Genomic DNA, 24,554 nt, shown 5'->3' with positions numbered 1-24,554 from the left:
AAATAGAACTTAAAAGGAAACCAAGGAGTAATGAACAATTGGAATAACGAAGAAAATGCAGTGTTACAAATTAAAATAAAATTTAGAAACCGCAAAAGGGGTGGGAGTCAAGATATGTTTGTTTATTGTAGTATCAGATTTGTATTGTTGTCGAAATACTTTTTTAAAAAACTGAAAAATGAAATATATTAAAGTAAATTCAAATGGCCAAAGCCAAATCTCACAGGATCTTTCCCTGTCAATATTGGAAGCCTTATTCCATCACCCTTCAGGTGGGTGAAGTTTCAGAAAGCAGCCATGTCTTTGCAACAGTGAGGGCTAGTAGCATGCCTGTTGTTTTTTTCACACAGCCTCTGAATTCTGTGCCCAGCGCAATGTTTTTCTGCGCTCCTACAGAATTATGCGCACAATGTGAATGAGTAGGGAGGAGGGGGAATGGCGGAAAGAGAGACAGGGCCTCTGGCCTTGATGTGTCTTGTGCACACTTCTCGGAAGCAACGCCGGCCCTCGCGAGGAACGCATCCAGCTGCCCCTGCCGTCGCTTCGCTTCTGTGCGGCGATTTAATTCCCTCCCCAGCGGCTCCCGCCCTGACCCAAATGTCCGCCATTGAACAGATGTTGTCTTGTAAGCCTTTCCTAAGCAGCTCCATTTTCCAATCAGAATTGTGACGGGAATTATGTCCAGAAGATAATTACAGTGTTTATAAAAAGGAAGTCTTGTTGGCTCGGGTGGGGAAAATGGCCTTGGAGCTGGGCGAAATCCAGGTCAGCCTCTGAGCTGCTACAAATGCCTCGACTTGTCTGATTTGACTCCCTCCCCCCCAAAAAGGCAGCTTTTCTCAATTCGGCTCTCAGGGACTACATGCCATTTTTAACTGCAAACCAAGGACGGAAGGGCAGGATCCTGGTTGGTCCCCAACTTGAGTGAGTGAGCGAGCAAGACATCAATGCATGCCGTATCGACTACCAGGTAAAAATCCATCTATTAAAGAGCTATTGGAGCTTTGTGGCAAGTTGCTAGAATTGATTTTCTTGCACTTTCACCTTCCCCTCCTCCCGCCCCAAGCTGTATCTGAACTGAACTGTAAGGTGCTTGGGGCAGAGGACTCGCTTCCTTCCATCGCTGCATTTGGGGGGTTGGACTAGATTGCACTTTCAACTTTCTTGACTACTTCTAAGGAAAGCCGCTCTTTCCTTCCTCTCGGGCGAGGCTCTTTTCAAAGCTGCACAATGGGCAGAAATCCTACAGCTGCAGCTTTCCCGACAGCATACCTTGGTGGGGAAGAGTGTCACCTGTTGAATTTCCACCTGCGGCCATACAGTTTGTTTTGAAATTCTATATGATTAAAGGTGCTGAGATGAAATATTTAACATGGATTTGAAGTGCGTAAGCTGTCTAGAACTCTAGAGTACTGCAGTCCTTGAGGCAGGTGAAAAACTCAGCTTCGTCCTATGTGTGTTGCATATCTCCCAAGTCTTGTAATGGGTGGGGTATTTTCTCCTAAATGTGCCATCTTAAGCTCACCTACTTGAGCGTAAGTCACACTGAACGCTTTGGGGATTTGCTTGTGGGTAAGGATGCAAATTCCTGGTGAGCCCCTCTCCTCTCGTTCAGCAAAAGGGTCAAAAATCATGTGCTGCAGAAAAGCCGAATCTGCTTTCCTGATGCCTTAAGAAAAAGCTGGGAAGCAGCTGCAGGGATTTGGATTGGAGCTTCATCGATGGAGAAGCGAATGGCTAAGCTCATTTCCTTGCAGTTTCCCCAATCAAAACACCCCAGCGGTGCTAATAGCAGCTTCAAAGAGGCTGGAGGGGTTGGGGAGACACTTCAGGAAGATAAAAGAGTGTTTATTTGTTTGATTGATTGATTTATTGATTTCATTAAATCATTAAACTTGGGTGTTTAAAAAAACAACCCTCATAGCGGTTTACAAAAATATAAGATTATACAATTAGGAAAAATTCAACAGCCCTACTTTAAAATATACAGTGGTACCTAAGGTTAAGAACTTAATTCGTTCCAGAGGTCCGTTCTTAACCTGAAACAGTTCTTAACCTGAGGTACCACTTTAGCTAATGGGGCCTCCTGCTGCTGCAGCCACACGATTTCTGTTCTCATCCTGAAGTAAAGCTCTTAACCCGAGGTACTATTTCTGGGTTAGCGGAGTCTGTAACCTGAAGCATCTGCAACCCGAGGTAAGGTAAAAGTAAAGGAACTGGCCGACTCTGGGGTTGCGGTGCTCATCTCGCTTTATTGGCCGAGGGAGCCGGCGTACAGCTTCCGGGTCATGTGGCCAGCATGACCAAGCCGCTTCTGGTGAACCAGAGCAGTGCACGGAAACGCCATTTACCTTCCCACCGGAGGGGTACCTGTTTACCTACTTGCACTTGGACGTGCTTTCGAATTGCTAGGTTGGCAGGAGCAGGGACTGAGCAACAGGAGCTCACCCTGTTACGGGGATTTGAACTGCCAACCTTCTGATCGGCAAGTCCTAGGCTCTGTGGTTTAACCCACAGCGCCACCCGTGTCCCGCAACCCGGGTACCACTGTACAAAAGTTAAAAAACTAAAACAGATTAAAATCACGTTGACTTCCAAAGCGTCTGGGTAGCATTGTCAAAATGAGAATCTCTTTAGCAGGTGCCAAATAGAGTAAAGTGAAGATTTCTGCTTGATTTCAATAGGCAGGGAGTTCCAAAGTATAACTGGGACCCCACTCCAAACCAGTGGCGTAGCGTGGGGGTGCAGGGGGGGCCGGCCGCACCGGGCGCAACATCTGGGGGGGGCGCGCTCGCACTCGCAGCTCTCTGCCCCTACTAAAATCCACGGGTTAGGGGGCGCAAATTACTTGCCTTGCCCCGGGTGCTGACAACCCATGCTACACCACTGCTCCAAACGGTTCCTACAGACGCAAAGGGAACAGGTATAGGAAGAAGAAAGTTTTAAAGCAGAGGTTGGATGGTCATCTGTCATGGATGCTTTAGCTGAGAATCCTTCATTGCAGAGGGTTGGACTAGATGGCCTCGGGGTCCCTTCCAACTCTGCAATTGTAAAAGTTAAACACCCCACTTTCCGGCATTCCAGGGCCCTAAGTGAGAAGGTGGTGGGGCAGACACAGGTGGAAGCTTGGAAAGGAAGGCTGAGCTTTTTCTAGAAAAGTTTAAGAAAGACTCAGGATGACTGCCTCTTAGGGGCTGTGCATTTCCCACCTGGACTTGATAATAATAATAATAATAATAATAATAATAATAATAATAATAAAATTTATTTATACCCCGCCCTCCCCGGCCAGAGCCGGGCTCAGGGTGGCTATCACCAATAAAATTACAATAAAAACATAATAGGGGAAAAAAACCAATTTAAAATACAGGCTAAAATGCAATTTAAAATGCAGCCTCATTTTAATAGTAACCCACAGATCAAAACCATAAGGGGAGGAAAACATAAGGGTCAGACTGAGTCCAGACCAAAGACCAGGTGAAACAGTTGTGTCTTGCAGGCCCTGCGGAAAGGTGTCAAGTCCCGCAGGGCCCTAGTCTCTTGTGACAGAGCGTTCCACCAAGTCAGGGCCAGTACTGAAAAGGCCCTGGCCCTAGTTGAGACCAATCTAACCACCTTGCGACTTGGGACCTCCAAAATGTTGTCATCTGTGGACCTTAAGGACCTCCATGGGGCATACCAGGAGAGGCGGTCTTGTAGGTACATGGGTCCTAGGCTTGGCTATTATTCTTTAAGAACTTTGAGATGGTCCCTTTTGATTTGTTTTTATTTTATATTGAGAGTCTATCCCAGCTTCCCTCCATTTGCTCAAGGTGAGGTATGCAGGGTTCTTCCCTTCCCCCAAACTATTCTCACAACAACTCTGTGAGGTAGGCTGCAGACTTAGCAAGAAATTAGCAAGAGATGCAACTCTCTTTTCCTGGCCCAAGTAAAAGGGGAAAGTTTCACTGGCCGAATGCATGCGACTTGCAGCAACTGTTAAAGAGCAGAAAACCTGAAGTTGGCGTTCTTACTCAGAAAGCAGAATTTACTGTGCCCTTTACAATCCTTTTCACTCTCAACATGGTTTCCTTAGGATTTATTTTTTTGTCGAGATCTAAGTTCATCGATGCCCAGCAAGAGCTTCGACCAGAGAGCTCTGCTGCTCCGGCTGAGCAATCATTTCCAATTAACTCTTAATTAGTCCATTAATTAGCTCCTTCCACAGCAAACGAAGCAGTCGTCTAGACTGAATTCATTCTGCTCTGTTTGCAAATTTAATCTGCCTTAAGAATGGCTAGGAGTGCCAGGTTTTTCAGGCAGCTGTACATCCTTGTGGCAGGCAGAAATTCAGCAGGTTTTCGGTGTTTTCTTTCGGGGAACTCCTCCCCGGTTGAATTTCTGCCTCAGCTGTGCAGCAACTGAAAGGCATGAGATCCCTAAAAAAAGGGGGGGGGGGGAATGTGGTAACTGTGAGCATAGCCAAACAGCGCATGGTATTTCTCTCTCCATAAGATGCACCCGACCATAAGACGCACCTAGTTTTTAGAGGAGGAAAACAAGAAAAAAAATATTCTGAACGAAACAGTGGGTGTATGATTTTTGTGGTTCATGCTGTGGCCACAGACATGTGATTTGACGGTGAGTTTGGGGTAGCCCAATGCAAAAATCCTGAGAATCCATGTGGATCCGTGCTTTGTTACCACGTTTTTGCACCATTGCGGCCCCACGAAATAGTGGATGTGTGATTTTTTTGGTACAGGCTGTAACCATGGACATGCTATGTGATCTGATGGTGAATTTGGGGGTGACCCAATGCAAAAATCCAGAGGATCCATGGGCTTTTACCTCCCCATCCCAGGCAGCCTCCTTTATTGCTATCGTCCCTTATCTCCATCCCGATCACTTACCGATCAGCTGCTTCCTTTCAACACCCCCTTCCCTCTTGTTTGCCTTAGTGTCTTTTCCTTAGCTGGAGCAGTTTATTGCTCCTCCTTTTCTTCTAATTTCTCTCCTTATTGCTTTAGCCTTCCTGTCTCCTCTCCTTGCAAGTTCGCTGTCTTTACCTCCCCCCTCCCAGGCAGCCTCCTTTATCTCTAGCGTCCCTTATCCTCCCTCCCAATCACTTGCCAATCAGCAGCTTTGTTTCAACACCCACTTCCCTCTTTCAAAAAAAAGCATGATCTGCCTTTCGCCCCTGGGCAATTTGGCTCCAGGGACCACGCATTCGCTCCATAAGATGCACAGACATTCCCCCTTACTTTTTAGGAAGGAAAAAGTGTGTCCTATGGAGCGAAAAATACGGTAATTCTTCTCAACAGGTACACCATGAGGCTCAGGCTTGTGGGTTCGAGCCCCACATTGGGCAAAAGATTCCTGCATTGCAGTGGGTTGGACTAGATGACCCTAAGGCTCCCTTCCAACGCTACAATTCTATGACTATATGATTCTCTTAGCTCAGATTTCTAGCCACTCTTTCTTAGTAGCTTTGCTCCGCTCTCTGCACCAGATGAGTGAAAATTCAACCAAAGAGGCATTATGTGGCAGCTCACTTGGAAGGAACTTTGCAAGAAAAAAAAGCAAGCAATAAGCAATTCCGTGTGTTGCTATCTTCAAAATCCCTTTTGAAGATACATCTTGGTTTAATCATTCCCGTTTTTACTATTTATTTTATGCTTCCCACGTGATCCGCTTCTGTAGCAATCTTGCAGACGTTTCTGTCATAAGTGCTTGAGCAAATAACTTTTGTTGGATACAGTCACTGCCGGCCCAAGGTCTTCTGCAAGGCTGAGAACAGTGTGGCAATTTGCACCGGGCTCAGTGCCTTGGGGAGGGTGAAGATTTGCAACTGACCTCTTTGAAAGAGGCTTTGAGTTTAGATGTTGTGACGGTGGAAGTTCATCTTTTCCTTACTATGAAAATGAAACACGCAGGACAGAAAGCAGACATTAGCACCAAGTGAGATCTTAATGATATTAGTCGTGCCTGATCAAAGGCAGGCAGCAAAACAAAAGGAGGAGGAGATAAGGAAGGAAACCCAATAAAGGCCAAATGACTTTGATAAGCTACAAAACATGTTAGCAAACTATCACCAGGGATATTTTATTTTATTTTTTGGAATAGATATCGAATGTGTTGCGGAAATGCTAAGGAAATGCGTAAGGGAAACATTGAGCAGTTTTCACGTTACAAAATTAGTTCAAATGAGGATTCAGTCATGTGCCTATGTATTTGGACTTTGCACAAACTGTGAAATTGCAGGATGAGGAGAGATGCCAAGAGCGGTTCACTCTGAAAGGGCTCAAGTATCACAGTGTTTTTATTATTGCAAATCATGACGAGGATACAAATATTGCTAATGGTGCTTTGGTTCTTTTCATTAAACTGTTTTAATGCTTTGTCTGCTGCTGCTGCTAATGATAATAATAATAATAATTTATTTATACCTCACCCATCTGGCTGGGTTTCCCCAGCCACTCTGGGCAGCTCCCAACAGAATATTAATAATGACAATAAAAAAGCAATAAAATATCAAACATTAAAAACTTCCTTAGACTTGCCTTTCTCTTATTGTTAACCCTGTTTTCGGTCATATTGTACTGTGTGTTTTGATTTTTGAAAAGTGCCTTTGCGTTCCTTTGGAGAGAAGAACGTAGTGAAACAACAACAAGTTGGAAATTAATACATGAGATTCAGGAAAAGATTTCTCCTGAAACTTGACTTCTACGTATAGCTGTGTGATTTAAACCGTTTACTTAAATGCAAGATACTTTACACCGGGGGCTCTAATTTGTCCCCCACATCAAGGGGGCTGGTGTCACGTGACCCATAGGGGTCAGTACTTGCCCAGGGGCAGTGGGGGATGGAGGCCCCCTCAAAAGTTTGGGGGGGAGCTTGGCAACCAGTTCAGAAATATTGAGGGGGCTGAAGCCTCTTTCCCCCCTATAGTTGGTGCCCCTGATTTCTGCAAATTGCTAAAGATTTCGACCCAGAAGGCTTTAATCCTGTACCCCTTTGCTATTCTCTCAATTCCAATCAACTCAAATCCAAATTCAAATCAGCTCAGCAATTTTCATAGGGAAAAAGCTCCCATTTAATGAATGGTAGTCCCCCCCCCCTTTGCAAATTGCTTGCAATGCTGTGTGTTTGTGATCAAATCATAGCCATAGTGGGAAGCAAAGGATTAGGCCTTCTGAACCCCCACACTAGGCACCCAATGCGGCAATTTTTGTAGAGATCACCAACAACATCCCTGTGTCCTGAGGACACAGAGACAAAACTAATACATCACCTGATTTGGGTTCTGAAACATACTCTGAGACGAGTGTGAATTTCATGCTCTTTATTCAGCTCCTAGTAGCAATGAATGAAACTTTTCCCCAAACGTCTAGCTAAAGGTAAGGGAACCCCTGACCATTAGGTCCAGTTGTGGCCGACTCTGGGGTTGCTGCGCTCATCTCACTTTATTAACCAAGGGAGCCGGCGTACAGCTTCTGTGGCCAGCATGACTAAGCCGCTTCTGGCAAAGCAGAGCCCGCCGGAGTGGTACCTATTTATCTACTTGCACTTTGACGTGCTTTCGAACTGCTAGGTTGGCAGGAGCAGGGACCGAGCAATGGGAGTTCACCCCGTCGCGGGGATTCGAACCACCGGCCTTCTGAACGGCACGTACTAGGCTCTGTCGTTTAACCCACAGCGCCACCCGCGTCCCAAACATCTAGCTACATATACATTATTTACACAATGGGCCCCGCTTGATTGGCTAATTCCGGGCTGCTCCTGCAGGCCAATCAGGTCACTGATTCACTGATTCACTTCCACCTGGAGCTGGATTGGATGGCTTCTGCGGACCAATCAGACTGCTGCATTCTGGATCCTATTGTTCTAGGATTCAGCTCAGAACATAGCAGGTTCAAGTTTCGCTGCCTTCAATGGGGCTTTGCTAAGATGCTGTAGGGTTGGAGCCAAATTTCCCTTTCTGCCCATTAAAACTGGTGCCACTCCTAGCTGGAGAGGTCACATAAATCAGGTGTGCAATTGTGCAAAACCTCCTTTTGTGGGTTTCCAAACGGGCAAGTCATTTGAACCTCATAATTAATCCTTGGCACCCATAAACAACAGAGTCATGTTTGGCAGCAACGATGCTCTGGAACGGCAGCAGCTGAGGGCCTTGACCTTTTCAGACAAATGCCTTTCTTGGGGCAGGAGACAATTCCTCTTGTAAAAACTAAAGGACAGGGAGGGAGGGAGAGAGCTGAGAGGTGCCCTTTAGGAAGTCATGCCCATCTTGAGTCCTCACATCCATCTCAGGCCCTGTTCAGGCCAAGCCAGGGGAAGGTTTTGTTTGAACTGTCTCACTGGCAACTCAGTGGGTTAGCCAAGACGCAGAGCGTCTGGTTCAACGTTAACAGCAAGGCCTGCACAATGTTGCCTGCTGAACTTTGTCCATGTTGCAGCCTAATATATCTTCCTCCTGTTGTAAGCAAAATCTGCCCTTTTTCCCTTATGGGGTATCCAAGAGCCTGTGTAGAGTCCTTAAGTGGGTTCCCTATCAGTAGGAGAAAATAACAGAGGCCAACCAGAGAATACTGAGACGCAAAGCAACTTCGTAATCCTGATCTTTGTTGAACTGTTGCAACACGAAGGAGGTAGGAGCAACCCAGAACAATGGTGTGCACAGCCTTATATAGACTTTTAAAATTGCCACCTTCAGCCCAAGACCAAACCCCTAATACATCATACATACATCACAGAAGGGGCGTTTACAACACAATCCTCTCTGGCACGAAACCTGTTGACTGGTTTACATGGATAGCCTGGCCAACCTTTTGTGATGATAAATACCTAATTCCTGAGTCCAGGTCACAGGCTCGCCCTATCCATATCTTAAATGTGCCCTTAAGGCAGGATTTGTGAGCAAAGAGACAATGGTTACTTCATTTCTTCCCTCCTTGCAGAGAAACGTTTGAGGTCAATTTGGGAGAGTCAAAATGGTTTCAGAACTGTCTTCCTGTACTGTTTCAGACATGTGGTTTGTATATTTATGTATGTGTTTGCCTTGTACATTTATGAACATTAAATTTATATATTTGAGACCTTAAATTCTTATAACACTTGAAAAAAGAGCAAAACAGCCTTTCAGAGAGGCTTCAGGCTGTCTGCTCTGAGAATTTCTCCCACCCTCCAGACCAGAGCAGATCCTCCAAGTGTCCCTATTTTCCAGGGACAGTCCTAGATTTAAAGAAGCCACCCTGGTTTTTGGTTTGATCCCAAAATTGGAGAAATATCATAGGGTATTGGAAGACGTCCTGATTTTCATCAGTGGGTATGGAGTCAGGTGATCCCAAGTCAAGGAAATAGGCAGTGTTTTTTTTCTATTAAAAAAATGTTTAGGGGTACTCGCATTTTGACTCAAGAAAATCACCATTTTATAGCTCAAAACGGGAAAAATAAATACAGTAAATGGACAAAAGTACAAAGATTCACAAAATGTTTAGGGGTATGCGTCCCCCCAGAAAAAAAGCACTGGAAACAAGTAACTATACAACCTTTAGAAGACATCTGAAGGCAGTCCTGTATAGGGAAATTTTAAAATGCTTAATGTTTTACTATGTTTTTATATACAGTGGTATCTCAGGTTAAGAACTTAATTTGATCCAGAGGTCCGTTCTTAACCTGAAACTGTTCTTAACCTGAGGTACCACTTTAGCTAATGGGGCCTCCTGCTGCCACCGCACGATTTCTGTTCTCATCCTGAGGTAAAGTTCTTAACCTGAGGTACTACTTCTGGGTTAGCAGAGTCTGTAACCTGAAGCATCTGTAACCCGAGGTACCACTGTATGTTGGAAGCTGCCTAAAGTAGCTGGGGCAACCTTGTCAGATGGGTCGGGTATTATTATTATTATTATTATTATTATTATTATTATTATTATTGAATAGGACGTCCCTATTTGCATCAGAGAAATGTTGGAGGGTTTGAGATTCTGGAGCTGAGAGGGCAGTTGCAAGAGGGAGCTAAAAGTTGTTGCACTTACGTAACTGCTTAGCTGGATCCTGCCCTTCCTTTGCACCTCTTTTTCTTCTTTTGCCTTCATTCCCTTGGCTAGATTGTCAGTGTTACGGTAAAAATCTGGGTGCGAGGCTGCTCAGCCACCCAGCTCGTCGGACTAAGTCCCTGCGGAGGAAAAATGAGCTCAGCCGGAGACAGGAGCAAGCTGCAGAAGATCCAAGTTTATTGCGCAACAGGTTCAAGGCGAGATTGAACAGCGAGAAAGGGGTGACATAAACTTTTGAAACTTCCCTCCATGTCCCAGAATACAGTGCAAAATACATCCCAGTTACATCATGAATACATTAAAGAGAGGTTGGGTTACACAGATTACATCATGAATACATTAAGAAGAGGTTGGGTTACACAGGATTAACATATGGAGGAGGGAGGGGGAATATGCAGAGCTGGAGATATGCGCAGATAAGCACATCCTGATGAGAAGACAATGGTCCATGTACTGGCATTTCCTGGAGGAAAGGCTTGGCAGAGTGATTTGACAGGATTAGGGTCTTGACACCTTGCTTGAGGGATTATGGAGGACAGGGGAGGTGTGATGGAGTCCTAGAGAAATTGAGCAAATTGGCACGTTGATTTTCTATGAATTTTATAGATTTTAGTCCCTTTTGACATTGACAATTAGAAATAAATTGATATATTGTAGCGAAGAAGAAGGTGAAGAAGACATGCCCCCCCCTTCCGTATCAGTCAGAAATGAGTTAAGTGGAATCAGGGCCCTGGAGGCAGCAAAGTAGGGGACGCTACAATGCCACCCATGGGTGAAATGCCCCCCCAAACCCTATACACTCCTAAATAATCTTGGAGTTGATGACAACCACAAATAAAGGCAGTCAACATTTGTGGCTCCGGGATTATTATTATTATTTCTAAGTTAATCTATTGCATTCACATCCCACCTTTTTCTCCAAGGAGCTCCAAGTGGCGTCCACGGTTCTCCTCATTTAATCCCACAACCAGTGCTGGATTTACATATAAGTTAAACAAGCTATAGTTTAGGACCCCACTCTCTTGGGGGCACCCCGAAAATATACTTCTTCTTAATTGTATTTCAGTTCAACAATTACTTTGATAAAATACATATTTTGTTAGGTGCAAATGGCTTTAGATACCTATTAGGTCCATAAATTACCATATAGCATATATTCAACACAAAAAACAACGACAATTTGTTGTTGACAAAGGACAGCTGGACATAAAAGGGCCCCATTACCTTCAGTAGCTTAGGGCCTCATCCGTCCTAAATCTGGCCCTGCCCACAACCCTGTGAGGTAGGTTAGGCTGATATGAAGGACTGGCTCTAGGTCACCCAGTGGACTTCATGGCCCAGTGGGGATTCGAACCCTGGTCTCCCAGGTCCTGGTCTGACACTCTAAACACCAGGGAGAAGATTTTATTTGTGCTTCAAGCCTAAAGGCACAATGCGCAGTTGGTGTTTGTGTGTGCTGCACGATCGAGATAATACATCTTATTCTAAGGCATCAGCTACCTGTCTGCAACTTGGCTTCTCTCGATCTGTGTCCGGTGGTCCTTTGAGGAATGGGGTTGTTAATGGAGAAATCTGAGGGCTCCCTTGGACAAAAAACAAGGACACCAGCCAAGGAATACCAGAGCAAAACAGCAGCCAGTAGGCTTGGTCTTTATTGAAGACTGTTGCGACAGGACTCCCATTTGCCACAAGGTGGAACAAGATGGAAGCCCCGAACAAAAGAGCCCCCAAACTTTTATTAGCTGCTAATCCCCATGTTACACCCCCCCAAACTACATCACTAATACATCATGATTACATCATGAAAGGGGAGGTCTAGTGGCAGTAATCTGAGCATCCTAGACCCTGCCCCATGGTTCTCCTTGCCCTCCACCAAACACCCATCAAGTGTAACAAAAGAGATATTTACATTTCCCTGTTTCCCACCCTTTTGTCTTCATCTGGGTTTGTTATTTCTGGAATGGCTACCTGTCTGGCACTCAGGTATCAGGATGCCAGGGATTATCACTCAGGCAGAGGGGCTGCTGAGTAGCTGAGCTCACACGTCTATATGAATTTCTGAAGTTTTCCCTGTGAGCCAGTACATACATACATTGATCAGTGAATTGTTACATTTGGTATCTTGCAGCAAAGCCCCTTTGAATAGATAGGAAGAAACTGTGGTGAAGTGTTTTGTGGGGACAAATCACAAAAGTGATTGTGCTGGTTTTGGTAGTGGGCTGCATGTGCATGATATCTGCTAGAGGGGCAACTCCCCCCCCCCAACCTATACATAAATTCCTGCAACAGGGTCTCCATTTGGGGAAAGGAGCCACATGGGCCAAATCAGAGCAGCGTTGGAGCATTTAGGGTTTTAGATGGAGGTTTGGGTGCCCATGTTGGGTAGATCCAATGCCAACTGCCTGCGCTGATAGGAGAGGTGCCATTTGGGGTCCCTTGGCACTTTTGAAGTGGATGGATCACACACATACACACACACACACACACACACACACACACACACACACACACACGTGCAGTCCAAAGTTTGCAGTCTTAACTGATGGATCACATCATGGCTTGTTTTCCTACTGAAGCTCGAAGATTTGGCAGCCCTCGCAGGCTGACCCTACAATCATGCAAGCTTGCAAGTCCTGGGGCTGAGTTTCTGACCCACCGGAATCAATAACCCAACTCGGGTTGACTTAAAGAGGGTCAGAATTCCACCTCGGCCATGAAAGTAGTTGAAATCTTTATCAGATAAGCCTGAGACAAAGTAAACAAGCTCGGCAAATGATTAGCTTGCTCCGTCCCATTCCCTCACCCCTACCCCGCTACAACAATGTCTTATTTGGAAACGTTTCAAACGCCCATGAACATTCGAGTGTGTGACTGCAATTAACATTTATGGTGGGGCACTTTGATCTCTGCTGCCTCTCCTTTCGTCCTCCTCCTTTTTTTTCTTCCAATTTAATGAAAAGGGTGGTTATAAAATGTAGTCACTGTTTAAACTTTTCGACTTCGTTCTGCTGCCAGGCAAGTTGCGCTCAGAGGGCGCAAACCAGGATATGGGTGAGATGTTTGTTATGCATGGAGGACACGATCCGGCCAATGATAAGCACTGTTAAAAGTCCTATTTATAGGAGAGAGGGTTCACATTTATTTATTTAGCAGATGGTTTTTGGACTTCGGCAAACTTAAATAGACTGGTCCTTCCTGGAGAGGAGGTTAAATTAGGATTTTGGTTTTATAGGTTTTTTTCTTTAATTTTCTTCTTCTTTCGTATTTGTTGTTATATAATGGAAATCAATAATACCATATTTACAAGAAGAAGAAGAGTTTGGATTTTATATCCCGCTTTATCACTACCCTAAGGAGTCTCAAAGCGGCTAACAATCTCCTCTCCCTTCCTCCCCCACAACAAACACTCTGTGAGGTGAGTGAGGATAAAAAGGCACACCTGTAACGCACCTACTCTCAGCAGCCAGAAACATCATAACCAGACACTGGAGAGACCTGTCAGGAGTAAGCATGGACCAATGGTACCAAACAGTATGGGAAACAGCCTTATTAGAGAAACTAACCAATAAACTGAAACTGACAAATAGAAGAAGACGCCTTCACGGTATGGCTCCCCTTTATCATATACACAGCCCAACAAGACAACAACAAGAATCCACCAATAGCATACGAATCAATATGGCTAACCTGACTCAAAAACTCCCACCTGTCCCACTCACACATGAAAACAAAGTTCACCACAGCCAATCACAAACAAACAACCACACCTTAGGCCAACCCCAACCTCTCTCACATATATGAGAAAAAATATATTATTTTTTACCATATAATTTCCAACAATCATTTAACATATTTTCTTATCTTATACAATGTTTTGGACTTCCATCAGCCACCTCTGAAGATTTTTCAATCTTTATCACTTATCACTTATCACTTAGTTGTCCTTAACTAATAACTCTCTTCATAGTCTTCATTGCAATATTCCGCATAGTCCTCCTTACAAAACTTCTTGCAGTCCTACTAGCGTAATCTGTTTATTACAATTGCTTTTCAAATAGTTCAAATATTTACTCCAGTCCTCTAAGAATCTCTGGTCCCGCAAGTTTCAGATCCTTCCTGTCATCTTATCTAATTCTGCGTAGTCCATTAATTTCATTTGCCACTCTTCTTTTGTCGGTAGTTCTTCTTGCTTCCATTTCTGTGCCAAGAATATTCTTGCTGCCGTTGTTGCATATAAAAACAATTTGCTATCCTGTCTATTAATATCCTGCCTTATTCCAAGTCAGGCAACTGGTCCATCCACCTCAGTGTCGTCTGCACTGAATGGCAGCAGCTCTATTCCTCAGCCCTAACCGGAGATGCTTTTACTATACGGACCGTATACTATCTGTATAGTTAAAGCTATGGTTTTCCCAGTAGGGATGTATGGAAGTGAGAGCTGGACCATAAAGAAGGCTGATCGCAAAAGAATTGATGCTTTTGAATTATGGTGCTGGAGGAGACTCTTGAGAGTCCCATGGACTGCAAGAAGATCAAACGCATCCATTCTGAAGGAAATCAGCCCTGAGTGCTCACTGGAAGGACAGATCGTGAAGCTGAGGCTTCAATACTTTGGCCACCTCATGAGAAGAGAAGACTCCCTGGAAAAGACCCTGATGTTGAGAAAGATTGAGGACACAAGGAGAAGGGGACGACAGAGGACGAGATGGTTGGACAGTGTTCTTGAAGCTACAAACATGAGTCTGACCAAACTGTGGGAGGCAGTGGAAGACAGGAGTGCCTGGCGTGCTCTGGTCCATGGGGTCACGAGGAGTCAGATATGACTAAACGACTAAACAACAACACCTGGAGATGCCAGGGATTGAATTTGAGATATTTTGCATGCAAAGCTGATGCTCTACAGCTGAGCTATGGCCCTCCTAAAGTTTGTGTTTCAGCAACATAAAAATCACCAGTCGTCCGTCATGTTTAGGAGCATCATCATAATCATCATCCAGACTTTTAGTACTCCCAATATTTCCTAATATGGCTGCACGTTGCCTTGTGTTTTACTATTCTATAATATAATAAAACATATTCCATCTTCCCACTAAATAGTTGCCTGTCTGCCTTCTTGTAATCCATTCAGGGCTCACTAATTGGATCATCAATGTCATGTCCCATCCTGTTAACAGCCACTCTGATATTGTAGCAGGACGGATCAGGACACTTCCCTCTAAAAGCAGTTGCCAGCTGCTGCTGTTGTTCAGGGATCGACCGTCATCTCTGGCCCATAACTCCCAGTAAGACTTTGGATTTCAGATTACGACCCACAGGCTCTAAAGGCAATGTAAGGGATATGGGGAACAGCTCTGCTTCCACCAGTGAAATACTGGAAGCAGTGAAGACTGGTCCATTAGGATGAATGGGCCGCTGCCCTGCCAACTTTACTCTGAGCTCAGCAAGCCCCCACCTTCCCACCTTCTTTCTTACAACCAGGAAGCAGGATAGCTCTGCCCGTCATGGGCTCTAGCGCCACCTACTGTTGGCCTCCCTGCCTTCCACCCTACCAGACTCAATGAGCGCCAGCGATGACTTACGTGAGGCTTTGTGTTGTGGGTGTGTTCAGAGCTGTTTCAGTTCTGTTATCACGTGTGCTTAAAAGTCCTTACAGTTTTTCTGACCTGGCTTCTACCCATCGGAAATGCCTATCCTATGAAGATATTTGGGTTCCTTAAGGAGCGCTGCTATCTCGAAAGCTTTGTTCCAGCTACATTTCCTGTTCTTCCTGTCCTGCGGAACTTGAAGCCTTGCTCCATACGCTATTGCAAATAACACATGCCTTTGTCAAATGGAATATACATCTCCTTACCTGATTTTTTATTTATTTTTAGCAATATTAGGCACAGAAGGAAACTGGCCTTGACACATTTGAATGGAATATCTGGCAATATTAGGCACAGAAGGAAAACGCCTTGATGCATTTGAATTGAGGAGTTCTTTGATGGAATTTCTGGTTTACAAAAAAGCTTATGCCAGAAAAACTTTGTTAGTCTTCAGGATACCACATGACTCTTCCTCTTTCCTTCCATATTTTGTGAGCCTGCAGTCGCAACAAGGAAAGAGGCAGGGCGGTGGTGATAACAAAATTAAACACTTCCATGTTTTATAGACTGATAAGCACTTGAGACTTCTGTGCAATGTTCATATATATTGCCATTTACAAATTTATTTCCCCGTACATCATGACTTCTAGTCTAATTTCAGGGGTAGGCAATGTGAGTCCTGCCAGATGTTTGGGACTGCAACTCCTATTAGCCACAGCATGCAGATGTCAGGGATGATGAAAGTTCATAGAATTGTAGAGTTGGAAAGGACTTCGAGGGTCATCTAGTCGAACCCCCTGGAATCTCAGCTACAACAGATGGACATCCGACCTCTGCTTAAAAACCTCCAAGGAAGGAGAGTCCACAATCTCCCAAGGGAGACCATTCTACTGTTGGACAGCTCTTACGGTCAGAAAGTTATTCCTAATATTTTTTTTTAATAAAAAAAGTTATTGACTATTTTCACATAAAAAATTATTTCAACAACTGTATTTCCCCCCATTTCCCCCCTCCCACCCCACATATCCCCCTCTCCCTCCCACCTACGACTTCCCTCAGTTCCTCTTTCCGGTTTACTAACATATATTGTTCTCTGCATATTATAAAAATGTAAAGATCTCTAAGTTATCCATCTATTACTTTAACAAATAAATTTGTGTATGTTTATTCAAAGCCTGCCAAGGAGTCCAACTCATTTAGTTGTTTCTTTAAGTACTTTGTAAAAGGTTCCCATTCTTCTTTAAAGTCATAGTTGTCCTTATCACGTAGTTTGTGCGTCAGTTTTGCCAGTTCTGCATAGTCCATCAATTTCTCTTGCCACTGTTCTTTTGTCAGGATTTCTTCATTCTTCCATCCTTGTGCTATTAAGACTCTTACCGCCATTGTCACATACATAGATATGTTCTTCATTTCCCTTGGCAGGTCTTTCCCTACAATCCGTAACAAAAATGCTTCAGGCTTTTTTACAAATGTTAATCTAAACATTTTCTTCAACTCATTATATACAATTTCCCAATTTTTAAAAATTTCTCTACATTCCCATCACATACAATAAAAAGTCCCTTCTTTTTCCTTGCATTTCCAACATATATTAGGAAGTTATTCGTAATATTTAGCCTATTCACTCTCATCTGCTGCATCCAGACTCTGGTCAAGGGTCTACATCAGGGGTCAGCAAGGTTTATCTTGCCTGGACCGGATCGGTCCTGCGAAGATCCCTCCATAGACCGGTGCCACGGAAGCGAGTCCCCGCGCCGTGCTGCGCCGCTTTAGCGCAGCATGCAAGTGGGCAATTCAGTTTGTGGGCAGCTCATGAGCAGTCAAACGACCTCTGTGGGCTGCTTCCGGCCCATAGGCCTTAGGTTTCTGACCCCTGGTCTACATAATCTCACCTGATTCAGATGTTGTGGAGAAACAGAGCTGAGTGTCATCTCAAATCTATGGACCAGTCCCTTTATAGAGATCTTGAATAGCACTGGGGATAAAATCCTGCAGCAACCCATAGAATTAATACCAGGGGGAACAAATACCAAAAAAATCACAACCTTCCGTAATGCTGACATAGTCACCCCTTTTTAAAGGTTAAACGCTTCCCCGAATATATATAATTTGTGGAATTGTGGATGAAGCCTTAAATAAGTCCTTAAATTTTGGACTCTTAAAGTAAGCACCGTTGGCTAACCTTTCAAAAAGGCTATTTCCCCTCATCCCGCTTCAAAGGCAAATCAAAACTTTTATCTTTGCAAGGAATGAGCCTAGAAGAGAACTACTAGATGTTTGAGCCAAAGTCTGTGCCAAAGCTCAGAACTGGCCAGAACAAACTCCACCACTGCTGCTCTTGAAAGAACGAGATCGTTTTTGCGAAGCCGGGAATTTGCTGACATTTTTGGTCCAAGTCAAGCAAGACATTGTCGAAAGAAAGAAAGAAAGAAAGAAAGAAAGAAAGAAAGAAAGATGTCATTGTAGCCTTTTTCTCCTGCATGTGCAGGATCCACTAACTCATAGGTTAGTAAGAACCCTCATAACATTTATTCTGAATCATTGGGCAAGCAGTCTTTTCAGCGTATCAGCAAAGGAGCATTTGAGAGGTTAGCTTCTGTAGCACTGCAAAGGAACAGGATGCATCTCTTGGTGCATACAGCACAACTCCTGGGTGACGCAACATGCCATTAAAAGGTAAAGGACCCCTGGATGGTTAAGTCCAATCAAAGGCGACTATGGGGTTGCAGTGCTCATCTCACTTTCAGCCAGTGTTTGTCCACAGACAGCTTTCTGGGTCTTGTGGCCAGCATGACTAAACTGCTTATGGCGCAACGGAACATTGTGACAGAAACCAGAGTGCACGGAAATGCTGTTTACCTTCCCACTGCACGGTACCTATTTATCTACTTGCACTAGCGTGCTTTCTAACTGCTAGGTTGGCAGGAGCTGAGACAGAGCAACGGGAGCTCACCCCGTCACGGGGATTTGAACAGCTGACCTTCTGATCGGCAAGCCCAAGAGACTCAGTGATTTAGACCACAGCGCCACCCGCGTCCAACCTTGATTAAGTGGTGAACACATGACCCTGGATTCTTGTTTTGGGATATTTCACCCACTGTTGTAAAATGTATGCAATAGTAACTAGGTGGGTGAAGAGTTCATAATTGTAGAAACAGCATCTGTCTTCCAGATGGCAGAGAACCCATTGATGGTGCTACACTTAACATGGTTGCCGATAGTTAGAGGCTCTGGGCCTCAAATGTCTTTTATACTAAACAAGTAAACAGCCGTAAGTCATTTGTGGAATGGACTCCCTTAGAAATTGGTAATAATAATAATAATAATAATACCTTTATTGTCAATGTACAACCTGTGTACAATGAAATTAACTGAGCCTCCCTCCCGCAAACACTCAATCTCATTGCACTCTGTGTGCTTGTTGCACAAGACACCAACCCCAAAAGTCAGTTGCACTATATTATTTTCCGTTCAGCAGCCTAACAGCCCACGGATAGAAACTGTTTTTTAGCCTGTTGGTAGAACTAATTATACTTCTATATCTCCTGCCCGAGGGTAGAAGATTAAAGAGGTGCTGGCCCGGGTGTGAATCGTCCCTGAGAATTTTTCTCGCTCTCCTAAGGCAACGATCCCTTGCGATGTCATCTAGCGGGCTCAGGCGACAGCCCATGATATCATGTGCTGTATTCACCACCCTCTGTAGAGACTTTCCTTCCTTGGAGGTTTTTAAGCAGAGGTCGGGCGGCCATCTTTCAGGGATGCTTTAGTTGAGATTCCTGCATTGCAGGGGGTTGGACTGGACGATCCTTGGGATCCCTTCTAATGCTATGATTCTGTGATTCTAGAAAACCTGGCAAGGTGGAGGCTCTGTGAGTGAGTGTTTCCTGTGTCACAGAAACAGGCCTGTGGGTTGCACTCCCTCTGGAAGGACCAGGTACAGCTAGGGTCGACTCCGGGATCCAGCTCCATCCTTAGAGGAGAGCCAGTGTGGTGTAGTGGTTAAGACCGGTAGACTCATAATCTGGTGAACTGGGTTCGCTTCCCCGCTCCTCCGCATGCAGCTGCTGGGTGACCTTGGGCCAGTCACACTTCTCTGAAGTCTCTCAGCCCCACTCACCTCACAGAGTGTTTGTTGTGGGGGAGGAAGGGAAAGGAGAATGTTAGCCGCTTTGAGACTCCGTAGGGTAGTGCTAAAGCGGGATATCAAATCCAAACTCTTCTTCACCTTCTTACCAGCTTCGGATGCTGCAACCACTTTCACTGGGCAGCTGGTCCAGACACTGGATGACTGCAAGGCATTCATGTGTGGGGCTTCCCCCTGGTTGTTCTGCGATCTGCAGCTAGCGCTGAATGCTGCAGCACAATTGCTGACAGGTGTGAGATCCTGCCTGCTTCTTACGCCTCTGCTCAATATTCTGCACTGGTTTCCAATTCCCCACCTGGCCAAGTTCAAAATGTCACACTTAAGAGGCTGAGGACTTGTTTACTTAAGGGATCAACTTGCCCCACCCTGTGCCTATTTGATCTCATCAAACTGCAGCACTTTCACCAGGCCATATAATGCCAGTTCCACCTTTGCAAGGAGCTGTTCCCTTATCACCTGAGCTCTGAAACTCCCTGCCTTTTGACACCAGGGACGCGGTTGGCGCTGTGGGTTAAACCACAGAGCCTAGGACTTCCAATCAGAAGGTTGGCAGTTCGAATCCCCGCGACGGGGTGAGCTCCCTTTGCTCGGTCCCTGCTCCTGCCAACTTAGCAGTTCAAAAGCACATCAAAGTGCAAGTAGATAAATAGGTACTGCTCTGGCGGGAAGGTAAACGGCATTTCCACATGACCTGGAAGCTGTACGCCGGCTCCCTCGGCCAATAAAGTGAGATGAGTGCTGCAACCCCAGAGTCGGCCACGACTGGGCCTTGTCGTGGTGCTATTTGAGAGACTTAATTTAAAAAATAAATGTAAACAGGTTACATATATCTGTTCCTTTCACATGAATAGTGGCTTTCAATTGCTTTATGCCCGCTGCTATGGGCATGGATTATTATAGATTTTTTTCTAAGTGAAACAAAAATGAAAGGGTTAGGAAGACATCAACACAAACAAATGACAGAGAGAATGTTATTGCCAGCCCAAGAAACAATGCTCCCATTTAGAAAACTCCAGCGAATAGGGAAAATGCTATAGTTGCTTTTTTTGAAACAAACCCGACAAGGAGCTGATGTGCAGCGTTCACTAGTCTATAGGCTTGCTGTACAGAGGGAGGATGTGTTTTCTGGTGCAGAATACTTCCACCTATCCAAACCTTTATGTTTCTAACTCTACAGACTGATGGGTTGAGAATATGGAGGCAGTATCTGGCTACGGCTCATTCCAGGTTTTGTTTTGTTTTGTGTAAGTCATGCTCTATTAATACCCGTTCCACTTGCCTTTATACCCTACCCTTCCTGCAAGGAGCTCAAAGTGTTGCGACTGGTTCTCCGCTTCCTCATTCCATCCCAACTACAACCCTTTGAGGTAGGTTAGGCTGAGAGTTGGTGGCTGGCTCAAGGCCGCCCAGGGAGTTTCATGGAGGAGTAGGGATTTGAACCCTGGTCTCTCAGGTCCTAGGGATGTGGGTGGTGCTGTGGGTTAAGCCACAGAGCCTAGGACTTGCCGATCAGAAGGTCGGCGGTTCGAATCCCCGCGACGGGGTGAGCTCCCATTGTTTGGTCCCTGCTCCTGCCAACCTAGCAGTTCGAAAGCACATCAAAGTAGATAAATAGGTACCACTCCGGCAGGAAGGTAAACGGCGTTTCCGTGTGCTGCTCTGGTTTCGCCAGAAGCGGCTTAGTCATGCTGGCCACATGACCTGGAAGCTGTACGCCGGCTCCCTCGGCCAATAAAGCAAGATGAGCGCTGCAACCCCAGAGTCGGCCACAACTGGACCTAATGGTCAGGGGTACCCTTACCTTTACCTCTCAGGTCCTAATTCAATCCTAACCACCCTGCCACAGCAGCTATTTTGGTTTTCCTGCCTTTAAGCAACGGAGGTTGACAAGATGGATTTGCAAGGCTCTTTCCAACTCTTAAGATAAGACACTATTTAAATAAACGATAAGAGCAAGAGGCACAAACTACAAACATTTCTCTCTGGGGCTACACTTGCAGAGAGGAGTAACAAGAGGCAAAGAAACAGAGTCTGTGGTTTTCCAGGCAAAATAAACAGAAGATTCCACGTTTTCAGAACCAGAATCAGGTCCGCTGCCTTTCGATAGAGGGCTCTTGGATGCTTGACCTTGAAAATCTTTCTGGTTGTCATCATTTCTGCAGGAAGTGCAAGTGGGGGCAGGGAGGAAACACATGCTTTTGTTTTGCAAACATCTTTCCCTTGAAAGTTAGATCTTTCCAGCTCACTTTCCCTGTAAGCGGTGGGCCTACTCTTTGGGGGACAGTTTCTGTGAAACGCTTTTGTCTCAAAGCACTTTGGGCTGAAAACCGGCCACTGCTTATTTCCTCTGAGGTCTCTCCCAGGTCTTGATTTTTGAACCGGATGCATTGCAAATTATGCACTTTCTCTACCGTGGACTGGCTTCCAATGCAGCATGGATGAGTCAGCCTTGCTTCCTTACTTTCAGAGGAATGTGTCTGTCGTCCGGTATGTTCATTCTAGATTGTTTGTTGCTCATTAAGAAGCATGTGCAACTAAACCTGAAATAACAGTTCTTCTTGGGAGGGCTGCATTCAATTTCCGTGCCTGAGGTTCTCCACCCCTGACTTAAAGGCATAGCTCTGTTGTTAACATAACAAGTAGTTATGTTAATGGAGTCAGTACGGTGTGGTAGTTGTTGTTGTTTAGTCATTTAGTCGTGTCCGACTCTTCGTGACCCCCTGGACCAGAGCAAGCCAGGCACTCCTGTCTTCCACTGCCTCCCGCAGTTTGGTCAAACTGATGCTGGTAGCTTCGAGAACACTGTCCAACCATCTCGTCCTCTGCCGTCCCCTTCTCCTTGTCCCCTACATCTTTCCTAACATCAGGGTCTTTCCCAGGGAGTCTTCTCTTCTCATGAGGTGGCCAAAGTATTGGAGCCTCAGCTTCACGATCTGTCCTTCCAGTGAGCACTCAGGGCTGATTTCCTTCCGAATGGATAGGTTTGATCTTCTTGTAGTCCATGGGACTCTCAAGAGTCTCCTCCAGCACCATAATTCAAAAGCATCAATTCTTTGGCGATCAGCCTTCTTTATGGTCCAGCTCTCACTTCCATACATCACGACTTGGAAAACCATAGCTTTAACTATATGGACTTTGTTGGCAAGGTGATGTGATAGTTAGATCTGGACTATTGCCTGGGAGACCAGGTTTCAAATCCTCTATCAGTCATGAAGCTCACTGCGTGACCTTGGATCAGTGGCGATCCCTCAGCCAACCTACCTCACAGGGTTGTTGGGAGGATAAAATTGGAGCAGTGAACCAGTTACAGCACCTTAAGCTCTTTGGAGAGGTGGTATATAAATGTGATAGATAGATAGACAGAATAGAATAGAATAGAATAGAATAGAATAGAATAGAATAGAATAGATAGATAGATAGATAGATAGACAGACAGACAGACAGTTAGTTTGGCTCTCATACTGAGTCAGGCAATTTGTTTCTCCTGCCCCAGATGGTCTTCTCTGCCAGAGGCTCTCCATATGTATTTACAGGACCGCCTCTCCTGGTATGCCCTGCAGAGGACCTTAAGGTCCATGAATAATCACAGTTTAGAGGTCCCGGGCCCTCAGGAAGTCAGATTATCCTCCACCAGGGCCAGGGCCTTCTCAGTGATGGCTCCAACCTGGTGGAATGCTCTGTCCCATGAGACCAGGGCCCTGCAGGATTTAACTTCCTTCCACAGGGCCTGTAAGACAGAGTTGTTTCGCCTGGCTTTCAATTTGAACTTAGCCTGATCTTTTATTCCCCTTCCTTCCCTCCCCCTCACCCTTTTATGAAGATTACCCACTCTGGGATCCCACAGCTAATTCTCCCCTGGTGTCGTCGCTGGCCCAAATAGGACTAATTTAGCCAGCTAGCCCTGGTGATCATCTAATGCTTATTGGATGGATTTCCCCCCTAAACTGATTTTTGAATTCTGAATTTATTGTTATTCACGTTTTATACTGTATTTTATGCTGTTTTCTGTTGCATCAATTAAGTGTTTTAAATTTGTTGTTAGCTGCCCTGAGCCCGGTTTTTATTATTATTATTATTATTATTATTATTATTATTATTATTATTAATGTACCCTTGAGGGTAAGGGACCGTTGTCCATCACTGGAATGAATGAAGAAACCCGGATGCACTCTGTGTTGTGGAAACTGTGTGAAACACTTTGATACTCAACTGGGATCTTTTTGTTTGATTGCAAAACTACAATACCCAGAAGATCTTGGAAGCAAGAATCTAGGCTGTTGCAACCTAAAATAACCCAACAGTTGGCTTGTTTTTCAGCCTAGTCCTTGTGGCGATGACATGGCAACTCTACTTCTGCCTGGGAAATGCCGTGGTTATATGAATTGAGCGCAAGCTTTGCGGACAGGCTTGAATTGGGTGTTGCTGAACACTATGCAATAACACACTGCTGCTGAAAAATGCTGCAAATACACTGCAGTAAGGAGACTAGGCTGGAGAGCATAAAATGACCCTCGCAGCTTTGCAAAGTCCTGTAAACTTGCAGGTCACCATTCCTTTCCAAACAGGAAACAGTAAATAGGAAAGTACCAGCTATAGAGATGAACATGGTTTGGACTGCAGACTTGTGCTAGTAAATCACCCTGATTTCCTAACACAGGTATTCGGACTCTGTGCCCCATACGTTCTGAAATGGTCCTCTCTGATAGGGCTGGGCCATGTGCTTTTCCTAATGCATGGATGGGCTCCTGTAGGAGCCTTCAAACTGGTGTCAAACTGGTAATAGTGAAGCAA

General features: G+C 45.0%; 1 protein-coding gene across 1 annotated transcript in view; it reads left to right on the top strand.

Moving 5' to 3' along the window:
* The first annotated feature begins 932 nt into the window (after nt 1-932).
* NDRG1 (N-myc downstream regulated 1) overlaps nt 933-24,554 on the top strand; it is a 78,851-nt gene continuing 55,229 nt past the window's right edge. Inside the window, exon 1 of the mRNA XM_083622169.1 lies at nt 933-970. Within this exon, the coding sequence (XP_083478295.1) occupies nt 948-970 (23 nt within the window). The 5' untranslated portion in view covers nt 933-947. The remainder of the gene's footprint in view (nt 971-24,554) is intronic.

The sequence above is a fragment of the Podarcis filfolensis genome (genome assembly GCF_964270895.1).
Source record: "Podarcis filfolensis genome assembly, chromosome: 7".
NCBI lineage: Eukaryota > Metazoa > Chordata > Lepidosauria > Squamata > Lacertidae > Podarcis > Podarcis filfolensis.
This window is presented reverse-complemented; position numbering and strand designations above follow the sequence as displayed.